Genomic DNA, 12,379 nt, shown 5'->3' with positions numbered 1-12,379 from the left:
AGCAGTTCTCAGACGGTTTCGAACAGTTTGCGCACTCAGTCTACCCCTAAACAGTTTATTTCTGGTTGATGTAGCCGTCAAAAATCGGTTACGGAGGTGACGTAAGACAATCTGACGATCCTCTGCATGTGACGTCACACGTGGTCGACCTGGCCGAGGGCGATCAGCGGTGGTACCCGTTTTCTGTAGACGCGTCTGTAAATCATAAACAGTCCGTCGACTACAACCCATCGTCCTTGCGACTTCAGCTACGGACGTTCCCGTCTGCAACATGCCGATGGCACGTTCACGTTGCACATTTGAAAGGCGTGGCATTACAAATGGCCGTAAAGACTTTTGTTTTCTTGTGTTTTTCCTTTTTTTGTTAATGACTGCTAACAAGTATGGCTGAAAAAACACCTTTGCCACTATAGTGCTGTGCACATGATTTTGATCGATTCACCTGCACAAAAACGGGTGTTATCTAAAGACAATACGTGGCCATTACTGTTTAAATACACAATAAGGGCCCACAATGATAACTAGTCAAAATGTTAAAATTTTAGGATTGTGAAGTTTTTAATTTGGTTCAGTATATATACATGTTAAGAACTTGGTATGTTGGGTCATAGGTTATAGATAGTGTGTGAAGTTTACTGAATGTAATGTTTGATATTGCAATATGCCGAAACGATGGTGGTGTGACGTCACATATTAGCTCATATAATTTGTATGGCTACAGCGCCTATTGTGTATTTCTGCTCTGCTATTTCAATGTGGGTATCTTAAGCCTGTGATGTACAACCTAACCTAGATTAAAGTACCACGTGTTTGACATGTATTTGCTGGTACGTCACCATGACCTACTCCTCTTATCATAAGATTGTCAACACTCGTCGCTCATAAGTGTTAAGTATTCAAATAACAACCCTGCATTGCAAACATTCTGTAATATAGACCTTTACTGTGACCTTGACCTTATTCACAGGTGACTCTGGCCCTTCTCGCTTTGGATCCCACGCTAAGTAATTGACTGTACAGTAAATCCTCATCAAATTACGAGGTAATCAGTATTTTTCTATCAATGGCCTTGATAAACTATTTACATGGTGCTGCTGAATACCACATGTCGTGGTTCATTCCGAGACAAGCTACGGAAAGAGGCGAGTAGTGACGAAGGATGGTCGTCCTGATGGCCTTAGATAACAACAGGGGTTAACCAGAACCACGACCTGACCTACTGACTCTCGGTCAGGTGTTCAGTCTAAATATAACTTCACGTCACCGAATCTAACTACTACGTCGCATTTCCTTGAGACTGTTCAGAGGAGTTGTATTCCACGAATACGAAGAATGGCGGGAATAGAACTTGTTCCTGGTCGGTTCTCAAGAGTGCGCAAGGAAAAGAAAGGTAACAAGATGGTTGTTGAGAAAGTACTTGTCTGCTCACAACTTCAAGCAGCCGCCGAAAAGAACATACTCCGACAATGCGGGGAATCTGAAGGGGCCAAGAACATTGTCAAGATGATTGGTGAAGGTTTTACTGCAGATGGCTTCACACTGACCTTTGAATATTGCGAGGAAGGCAACCTGGACCAGTATGTGAGTAAACGTTCAAACTCGAAGAATCCTCTAGACGAGGCCGACTGTCGTTCTGTCGTAACCGACATTGGCAGTGGATTGGAGTTTCTTCATAACTTGCGTATAGAACACCGTAATCTGCAGCCAGAAAACATCCTTGTGACATGGTACAATCGAGCGGTTTATAAAATAGCAGGATTTGGATCGGCTCGCTCGTTGTCGGAATATGACGGGAGACGTGGCCTGGAACGTGACAGGAGACATGGCGGGGATCATGACGGGGGACATTTTGGCGTACATGACGGGGGACATTTTGGCGTACATGACGGGGGACATTTTGGCGTACATGCCGGGGAAGATGGGGAACATGACGAGAACGATGGGGCAGGAGACACTTGTTTTTCACCCCCTGAAGCGGCTCTGACAGATAAAAGTGATATTTTCTCTCTTGGCGCTATCGCCTTTGCTTTATTGCGTCCTGAATTCGACGACGACAAACTAGTTGCCTACTACAATGGACGCCGTCTGGCCGAGGTAAGAGGGGAAATAGAACTCCGTCATGTCGCTGATCAGGGACTGGGAGACGTGATCAAGGCAGCCTTACGGAGAGACATGTCCAAACGCCCAACAGCAGAACAAGTTTGTGAAATGCTGAAAACAGTTTACTCGGATTCTGTTTTGATGAAACTGGCTTATGGCTACCTTGCAATCTGTGCGATTGGTATTGGTGTTGGTATTGGTGTGTTCCTGCGTCGCCAGTGAAAAGGGAGCCTGTCTGCATTTACTCAAACAGATCACCGAGGAAATGACTTGAATTCTGAAGTAGTCTACATTGTCTCCTACAGTATCTATAGTTGTGCAAATCATTTTCATGCAGGAGATTACTTTGAACGAGTATTGTCATAAATATAAAGGAATATCCTTGTTGGAAGTCTGCTCGTACTGCGCATCTGGTGTAACATTTTCATCACAAGAATTACGACTTGATAGAGAGATATATTTCTCAAACTTCACTGGATCATTGTGCCAATCTATTTCTATGGATGAGGCATCACTGGGACACTCAAATATGAAGTGACACTGTGTATGTGGTATGTAGGGAGCCAGCTGTGGACGATATCCTTCCATCCTGAGTCTACAGCACAAGTCAGCTTGACGAAGGCAGCCACCAACATCGTGAATAGGAGATCAGTTGACCACACTGTCTGTGAATTGTGCCACGTAAACCACAATTCAGACACTTTGTAGCTTGGTGAAAAGGATTCTGTCACATATTATAACTGTGATGTGTGGTTTACGGCAAACTGATGTGAAGAACAACTAGTACCCTTGGACTCCACTTTCCACAGCTGCAAGCAACGCATGAACAACGACCCCTACATGCGAAGCCCTGTCCGCGCAGTAACTAAAAGAAAACCAAGGACTTCATCAAAGGCAAAACATTCCAACTGAACTCAATGCCATGTGTCAGTGACTTGGTGACTTTTAGTGTTTTGTGTTTACAGTTTTATATTTCCTCTGGGTAAGTGTGAATACAACTTTGTCATTCTTGTTAAGTCTGTAAGTTACAATGTCTCTTTCCTCGTTTAAAACTACAAGCTCCGATGATGGTGCACCCACCAGTAAGACTTGTTTTCCTTTGAGGATCCGCCGAAAACCCAAACGTGCAAATAAGACACACACAACCCCCCCTCCTCCTCCCAATGTATCCCATATCCCATCTACTCTCGTCCAGCCTGCCATCTCTACTCCCTCCGATCGCCGTTGCCCCATTCATAACTGTAATGACCATTGTTCTCTCTCAGACTGAGGAAAATGTTGACGCACTAAACTTTAATTATGTTCAACTGGCCATCACAAATATGCAAACGGCCTCAATAGATCAAATACACGGGCAATGAACTACTCAAACAATGTACTACAGTAAACTACGGTTATAACCACCCCACACCACCCCACACCACCCCACCCCACCCCACCCCACACCATCCCACCCCACCCCACCCCACCCCACACCACCCCACCCCACACCACCCCACACCACACCACCCCAACCCCAACCCCACGTTCCAGTAGGGGAGTCGGTGGGCGTCGGGATCGACCCAGTTCTATCTCCAGTGGTATTGAACCGCATTACTGGGTTTCAGTGAAATATGACATACACGCACTTAAGCATGCTTCACAATGCCACACACTGTTGTCATAAAAACAATGATATATAACAAACAACAACATTACAAACTATTGTGGCATAGAACCTGGTCCTTACTCATATCTTACTTGAATAAATACACACGAATATGTTAGCTTCTGTACATTTCACGATACTGCCATCAACATTTGAATAGCATCAGACTGAGGAAAATGTTGACGCACTAAACTTTAATTATGTTCAACTGGCCATCACAAATATGCAAACGGCCTCAACAGATCAAATACACGGGCAATGAACTACTACAACAATGTACTACAGTAAACTACGGTTATAACGAACTCAAAGGGACTACTAATTTTAGTTCGTTATAACCGTAATTCGTTATAAGCATATATACAGTATAGCTACAGCAAATAGTTGGGACTAAAAAGTTAGTTCGTTATATCCGTTAGTTCGTTATAAGCGTGTTCGTTATAACCGTAGTTCACTGTACATTGATTGTTCTAATGACCCATAGATGAAAGTTAGTCAGGCTTAGAGCTTTTTGACCAGCCCTCGTATCAAGCAATGTTTTCATTGCTGATGCCCAATTCTTATCAACCAGCATAAGCATTCGTATGTATATTTGCTTGATTCTGTATCATGGATGTATGTATGTCAATGTATTTAGTTAGTCGTATTGTACATTATTAAATATAAAAGTGGTCCACAGCAAATTCAATTCAAAATCCATGTCTATCTATAATAATTATTGCTCAGCAATAAGACAATGTTTGCAAACAATTCATTTTTTTATGCACTCATATCGATTGTCCACTATACATCATTCACAACCCTTATTGAGGACGTGAGGGCATGACCTTTGTCACGACCGAAACGTATATTACATGCAGTATACCGTTTATCAAGTGCAATATCTAGTATACCGGGGGCACGGGTGGCCCAGTCGTCCAAGGCGCCGCGATTCGCTGTGCAGAGTTGAGTCCCTTGGGCACGCCAGAAACCTATGATTGTGGGTTCGAATCCCGGTTCGCTCTGATTATGTTTCTAGGTTTGTCAGCACCATACCCGTGCTCTTGGATTTCACCAAAGTGGTAAACGTCAGAGACCTGCATCACTTCGGGCTTTCCTCCCACATAAAGCTGACATGCCGTGATATAACTGGAATACTGTTGAAAGCGGCGTTAAACCCAACTCACTCACCCACTCCAGTATACCACATGTACTATAAGAGTGTGTCGCATGCAGTGTGCGTCGGGCGATCTCGCTGAACAGAAGCAATATTCCAGCAGCTACAGCATGATAACACGTACCTGGAGCGATATTCCAGCAGCTATAGCATGATAACACGTACCCGGAGCGATATTCCAGCAGCTACAGCATGATAACACGTACCCGGAGCAATATTCCAGCAGCTACAGCATGATAACACGTACCCGGAGCGATATTCCAGCAGCTACAGCATGATAACACGTACCCGGAGCGATATTCCAGCAGCTACAGAATGATAACACGTACCCGGAGCAATATTCCAGCAGCTACAGCATGATAACACGTACCCGGAGCGATATTGCAGCAGCTACAGCATGATAACACGTACCCGGAGCGATATTCCAGCAGCTACAGCATGATAACACGTACCCGGAGCAATATTCCAGCAGCCACAGCATGATAACACGTACCCGGAGCGATATTCCAGCAGCTACAGCATGATAACACGTACCCGGAGCGATATTCCAGCAGCTACAGCATTTGTGGTCCGAGCATGCCCTTTCTATGTAGATTTCAAACAGCGTCGTAAGACTCTTGGCCAAAAATTGTTTGATCAGGGTTACAACATAGAAGGCCTTAATAGGGAAGTTTTATGGTTTACATGTGAACGTTTGATTTGCCCTTGCGTGTGTTTGTGACGGGTTGCCACCGATAGGACAGGATAGGCTCACCTTATCAAGAATACCTGGTAGCATCATAGTCTGTCATACATACCCTAAAACAAATAAGGGGGCACGGGTGGCCCAGTCGTCTAAGGCCCAGCGATTCGCTCTGCAGAGTTGCGTCCCTTGGGCACACCAGAAACCTATGATTGTGGGTTCGAATCCCGGTTCGCCCTAATTATGTTTCTAGGTTTGTCAGAACCATACCCGTGCTCGTGGGTTTCACCGAAGTGGTAAACGTCTGAGGCGTGCATCACTTCGGGCTTTCCTCCCACATTAAGCTGACACGCCGCGATATAACTGGAATACTGCTAAAAGCGGCGTTAAATCCAACTCCTTTACTCACTAATACAAATATATTCAATACAGCCCATGTAAGTCTATAACGTTGGCAAGTCTAGATTACTGCAGCATAAGGTATCTACGAAATGAAGAGAGTCTCTGGGTTCATTTTTATTATATTTTTATTAAGATAATTTAACAACTGTTGTTTTTCTGTGAGATACGTTCACTTCAGAGACTAGATGTTAGTCCAGTAGCATCGCTATAGTGATTAACAACACGTGCTTGATTACGATATAGGCGGAATAGAACAATGGACTCCGATTTTAGCAGAGATTCCTTGTGATTATGGAAATGCTTTGTCGCGACGTTCTGTATTAACTCATTCTATTGTTATGACTATCGCACCTACTTCTGTGTATTTCGGTTAACTGAGCCCATGGTTGGTGTCCTGAATCAGTTGCTATGACTGTCGACCGCCTCCGTGGTCTAGTGGTAGAGCGTCCGCCCGGAGAGCGGAAGGTCCGGGGCTCGATCCCCGGCCGCGTCATACCAAAAGACGTTAAAATATGGTACTTGTTGTTACCCTGTCTGGTGCTCGGCATTAAGGGGATAAAACAAGGACTAGTCGGCTCGGAGTCAGTATACTGTGTCTGAGTGGGGTATTCATGTTAAACTGTGGCATGGTATCTCAATGGGCTAGCACTATAAATCGGCATCAGTCCGGACTAGTACAAGCAGCAGACGCACGCACGCACGCACGCACGCACGCACGCACGCACGCACGCACGCAGTAATCTTGGACGCGACGTTTAAACCCAATTTCACCTCACCTCACCTCAACTAGGTCTCCATTCTGTACTTTGCAACTTTGTTGTTTACGCCGCACTCATCAACATTCAAGCTACATGACGCCGTCTGTAATTAATCGAGTCTGGACCAGACAATCCAGTGATTGATGTCATGAGCATCGATCCACGCAATTGGGACACGATGACATGAATTAACCAAATCAGCGAGCCCGACCACATGACCCGCTGAGTACATATCTGCACCAAATGGCATTTTAGTGATAAGGTGAAAACGTACTGTAATATCGATTTTTTGGTGTGAGCTCTTCAGGCTATGGCCTTGGGCTATAATGGAGATAATATTAACATTGTGTTACTAAATATATCAAGTGATTCATTCGTGGCCAACTCGTGTTATTCCGGGACAAGCTACGGAGAGAGGCGAGTAGTGACGAACGATGGTAGTCCTGACGGGCTTAGGTAACAACAGGGGTTATCTGAACCACGACCTGACTGGCTGACTCACAGTCAGGTGTTCAGTCTAAATATAACTACGCGCCATTGAATCTAACTGTACTTCGTCGCATTTCCTTGAGATTATTCAGAGGAGTCATATTCCAGGCATACGAAAAATGAAGGAAACAGAGCTGGTTCAAGGTCGGTTCTCAACATTGAGGAACTTTAACATAGGTAACAAAACGGTGCTTGTGAAAGCATTTTCGTGTCCACAGCCGATTGCAGACGCCGAAAAGAATATACTCCGACAATGCGCAGAATCTGAAGGGGCCAAAAACATTGTCAAGATTTATGACGCTTTTCCTGCAAAAGGCGTCACAATGATCTTGGAATATTGCGAGGAAGGCAACCTGAACCAATATGTGAGTAAACGTTTATTCATGAAGAAACCTCCGAATGCAGCGGACTGTCGTTCTTTCATGACCGACATTGCCAGTGGTTTGCAGTTTCTTCACCACATTGATATCATACACGGCAACCTACTGCCAGAAAACATCCTTGTGACGTCATACAGTAAACCTGTTTATAAAATAGGAGGATTTGGATCGGCAGCTCGTCGCAAGGCCAGGAGAAATAACAGGAGAGTTGAGGAACATGGTGGGTTAGATGCGACTGAAGACTCTTGTTTTTTGCCCCCTGAAGGGGCTCTGGACAAGAAAAGTGATATTTTCTCCCTTGGAGCTGTCACCTGTGCTTTATGGAGTCCGCAATTTGTCAACGACAAACTAGTTGCCTACTATGGTGGACGTCATCTGGCCAAGATGGCAGGGGAAATAGACCTCCGTCACATCACTGACCAGAGACTGCGAGACATCATCAATGAAGCCTTAAAAGGAGATATAGTTGGACGCCCAACAGCAGAACAAGTTTGTTCAATGCTGAATACAGGTTACACGTGGTGGAATATTCTGATTTTTGGCGGCGTTGTAGTTGTGTCTGCATATATTTCAGAAATAACACTGAAACAATGGGATATAATTTAGAAAAAATTAACGAGATCATTATCCCAATATATTTCTATGGATCAATATGAAGTGAAACTGTGTGGATATGTAGAGAGCCAGCTGTGGAGTCCACAATACAACCAACCACTAACATTGTGAATGGGAGATTTAGTTGACCACACTGTCTGTCAATGGTGCCACGGATACCACAATTCGGCCACTTTGTAGCTTTGTGAAAAGGATTCTGTCACATATTATAACTGTGATGTGTGGTTTACGGCAAATCGATGTGAAGACCAAAAACAAGTGCCCTTGGACTCCACCTTCCACAGCCACAAGCAACGGATGAACAACGACCCCTACATGCAAATCCCGTGTCCGTGCGAAAACCAAAATAAGCAAAGGACCAAAAATAAAGCCAAGGACTCCATCAAAGGCCAAGACCATGACCAACTCCTCGTATCATAAGATTGTCAACACTCGTCGCTCATAAGTGTTAAGTATTCAAATAACAACCCTGCATTGCAAACATTCTGTAATATTGACCTTTACTGTGACATGACCTTATACACAGGTGACTCTGGCCCTTCTCGATTTGGATCCCACGCTAAGTAATTGACTGTACAGTAAATCCTCATCAAATTACGAGGTAATCAGTATTTTTCGATCATTGTCCTTGATAAACTGTTTACATGGTTCTGCTGAATACCACATGTCGTGGTTCATTCCGGGAGAAGCTACGGAAAGAGGCGAGTAGTGACGAAGGATGGTCGTCCTGATGGCCTTAGATAACAACAGGGGTTATCTGAACCACGACCTGACCTACTGACTCTCGGTCAGGTGTTCAGTCTAAATATAACTTCACGTCACCGAATCTAACTACTACGTCGCATTTCCTTGAGACTGTTCAGAGGAGTTGTATTCCACGAATACGAAGAATGGCGGGAATAGAACTTGTTCCTGGTCGGTTCTCAAGAGTGCGCAAGGAAAAGAAAGGTAACAAGATGGTTGTTGAGAAAGTACTTGTCTGCTCACAACTTCAAGCAGCCGCCGAAAAGAACATACTCCGACAATGCGGGGAATCTGAAGGGGCCAAGAACATTGTCAAGATGATTGGTGAAGGTTTTACTGCAGATTGCTTCACACTGACCTTTGAATATTGCGAGGAAGGCAGCCTGGACCAGTATGTGAGTAAACGTTCAAACTCGAAGAATCCTCTAGACGAGGCCGACTGTCGTTCTGTCGTAACCGACATTGGCAGTGGATTGGAGTTTCTTCATAACTTGCGTATAGAACACCGTAATCTGCAGCCAGAAAACATCCTTGTGACATGGTACAATCGAGCGGTTTATAAAATAGCAGGATTTGGATCGGCTCGCTCGTTGTCGGAATATGACGGGAGACGTGGCCTGGAACGTGACAGGAGACATGGCGGGGATCATGACGGGGGACATTTTGGCGTACATGACGGGGGACATTTTGGCGTACATGACGGGGGACATTTTGGCGTACATGACGGGGAAGATGGGGAACATGACGAGAACGATGGGGCAGGAGACACTTGTTTTTCACCCCCTGAAGCGGCTCTGACAGATAAAAGTGATATTTTCTCTCTTGGCGCTATCGCCTTTGCTTTATTGCGTCCTGAATTCGACGACGACAAACTAGTTGCCTACTACAATGGACGCCGTCTGGCCGAGGTAAGAGGGGAAATAGAACTCCGTCATGTCGCTGATCAGGGACTGGGAGACGTGATCAAGGCAGCCTTACGGAGAGACATGTCCAAACGCCCAACAGCAGAACAAGTTTGTGAAATGCTGAAAACAGTTTACTCGGATTCTGTTTTGATGAAACTGGCTTATGGCTACCTTGCAATCTGTGCGATTGGTATTGGTGTTGGTATTGGTGTGTTCCTGCGTCGCCAGTGAAAAGGGAGCCTGTCTGCATTTACTCAAACAGATCACCGAGGAAATGACTTGAATTCTGAAGTAGTCTACATTGTCTCCTACAGTATCTATAGTTGCGCAAATCATTTTCATGCAGGAGATTACTTTGAACGAGTGTTGTCATAAATATAAAGGAATATCCTTGTTGGAAGTCTGCTCGTACTGCGCATCTGGTGTAACATTTTCATCACAAGAATTACGACTTGATAGAGAGATATATTTCTCAAACTTCACTGGATCATTGTGCCAATCTATTTCTATGGATGAGGCATCACTGGGACACTCCAATATGAAGTGACACTGTGTATATGGTATGTAGGGAGCCAGCTGTGGACGAAGACGATACCCTTCCATCCTGAGTCTACAGCACAAGTCAGCTTGACGAAGGCAGCCACCAACATCGTGAATAGGAGATCAGTTGACCACACTGTCTGTGAATTGTGCCACGTAAACCACAATTCAGACACTTTGCTGCTTGGTGAAAAGGATTCTGTCACATATTATAACTGTGATGTGTGGTTTACGGCAAACTGATGTGAAGAACAACTAGTACCCTTTGACTCCACTTTCCACAGCTGCAAGCAACGCATGAACAACGACCCCTACATGCGAAGCCCTGTCCGCGCAGTAACTAAAAGAAAACCAAGGACTTCATCAAAGGCAAAACATTCCAACTGAACTCATTGCCATGTGTCAGTGACTTGGTGACTTTTAGTGTTTTGTGTTTACAGTTTTATATTTCCTCTGGGTAAGTGTGAATACAACTTTGTCATTCTTGTTAAGTCTGTAAGTTACAATGTCTCTTTCCTCGTTTAAAACTACAAGCTCCGATGATGGTGCACCCACCAGTAAGACTTGTTTTCCTTTGAGGATCCGCCGAAAACCCAAACGTGCAAATAAGACACACACAACCCCCCCTCCTCCTCCCAATGTATCCCATATCCCATCTACTCCCGTCCAGCCTGCCATCTCTACTCCCTCCGATCGCCGTTGCCCCATTCATAACTGTAATGACCATTGTTCTCTCTCAGACTGAGGAAAATGTTGACGCACTAAACTTTAATTATGTTCAACTGGCCATCACAAATATGCAAACGGCCTCAATAGATCAAATACACGGGCAATGAACTACTCAAACAATGTACTACAGTAAACTACGGTTATAACCACCCCACACCACCCCACTCCACCCCACCCCACCCCACCCCACACCATCCCACCCCACCCCACCCCATCCCACACCACCCCACCCCACACCACCCCACACCACACCACCCCAACCCCAACCCCACGTTCCAGTAGGGGAGTCGGTGGGCGTCGGGATCGACCCAGTTCTATCTCCAGTGGTATTGAACCGCATTACTGGGTTTCAGTGAAATATGACATACACGCACTTAAGCATGCTTCACAATGCCACACACTGTTGTCATAAAAACAATGATATATAACAAACAACAACATTACAAACTATTGTGGCATAGAACCTGGTCCTTACTCATATCTTACTTGAATAAATACACACGAATATGTTAGCTTCTGTACATTTCACGATACTGCCATCACCATTTGAATAGCATCAGACTGAGGAAAATGTTGACGCACTAAACTTTAATTATGTTCAACTGGCCATCACAAATATGCAAACGGCCTCAACAGATCAAATACACGGGCAATGAACTACTCAAACAATGTACTACAGTAAACTACGGTTATAACGAACTCAAAGGGACTACTAATTTTAGTTCGTTATAACCGTAATTCGTTATAAGCATATATACAGTATAGCTACAGCAAATAGTTGGGACTAAAAAGTTAGTTCGTTATATCCGTTAGTTCGTTATAAGCGTGTTCGTTATAACCGTAGTTCACTGTACATTGATTGTTCTAATGACCCATAGATGAAAGTTAGTCAGGCTTAGAGCTTTTTGACCAGCCCTCGTATCAAGCAATGTTTTCATTGCTGATGCCCAATTCTTATCAACCAGCATAAGCATTCGTATGTATATTTGCTTGATTCTGTATCATGGATGTATGTATGTCAATGTATTTAGTTAGTCGTATTGTACATTATTAAATAAAAAAGTGGTCCATGGCAAATTCAATTCAAAATCCATGTCTATCTATAATAATTATTGCTCAGCAATAAGACAATGTTTGCAAACAATTCATTTTTTTATGCACTCATATCGATTGTCCACTATACATCATTCACAACCCTTATTGAGGGCGTGAGGGCATGACCTTTGTCACG

General features: G+C 44.3%; 2 protein-coding genes across 3 annotated transcripts; both read left to right on the top strand.

The window, feature by feature from the left end:
- The first annotated feature begins 1,212 nt into the window (after positions 1-1,212).
- On the top strand, positions 1,213-11,018 carry LOC125381027 (interferon-induced, double-stranded RNA-activated protein kinase-like). Of its 2 annotated transcripts, XM_048397093.1 has the most exons (2): positions 1,213-2,094; positions 8,000-11,018. In XM_048397093.1, exons 1-2 carry the CDS (start codon positions 1,333-1,335, stop codon positions 8,219-8,221), a joined length of 984 nt encoding a protein of 327 aa, XP_048253050.1. In that variant the 5' UTR covers positions 1,213-1,332; the 3' UTR covers positions 8,222-11,018. The 2 variants fall into 2 exon arrangements, with proteins under 2 accessions (XP_048253050.1, XP_048253049.1); XM_048397092.1 differs by lacking the exon at positions 8,000-11,018 and having other exon boundaries at positions 1,214-3,224.
- Positions 9,121-10,110, top strand: LOC125380880 (probable serine/threonine-protein kinase irlF). The gene has a single exon (XM_048396638.1). The coding sequence runs from the start codon at positions 9,121-9,123 to the stop codon at positions 10,108-10,110; it is 990 nt and encodes a 329-aa protein (XP_048252595.1).
- Positions 11,019-12,379: the final 1,361 nt, after the last annotated feature.

The sequence above is a fragment of the Haliotis rufescens genome, unplaced genomic scaffold, assembly GCF_023055435.1.
Source record: "Haliotis rufescens isolate VD_foot unplaced genomic scaffold, xgHalRufe1.0.p SCAF_16, whole genome shotgun sequence".
In the NCBI taxonomy this organism is placed as follows: domain Eukaryota; kingdom Metazoa; phylum Mollusca; class Gastropoda; order Lepetellida; family Haliotidae; genus Haliotis; species Haliotis rufescens.
Note: the sequence above shows the minus strand (reverse complement) of the source record. Positions and strands in the feature narration are given on the sequence as shown.

Excerpts from the sequence above, each read along its gene's own strand:
- LOC125380880 (XM_048396638.1), top strand. The coding sequence starts at position 9,121 with ATGGCGGGAATAGAACTTGTTCCTGGTCGGTTCTCAAGAGTGCGCAAG.
- LOC125381027 (XM_048397092.1), top strand. The coding sequence starts at position 1,333 with ATGGCGGGAATAGAACTTGTTCCTGGTCGGTTCTCAAGAGTGCGCAAG.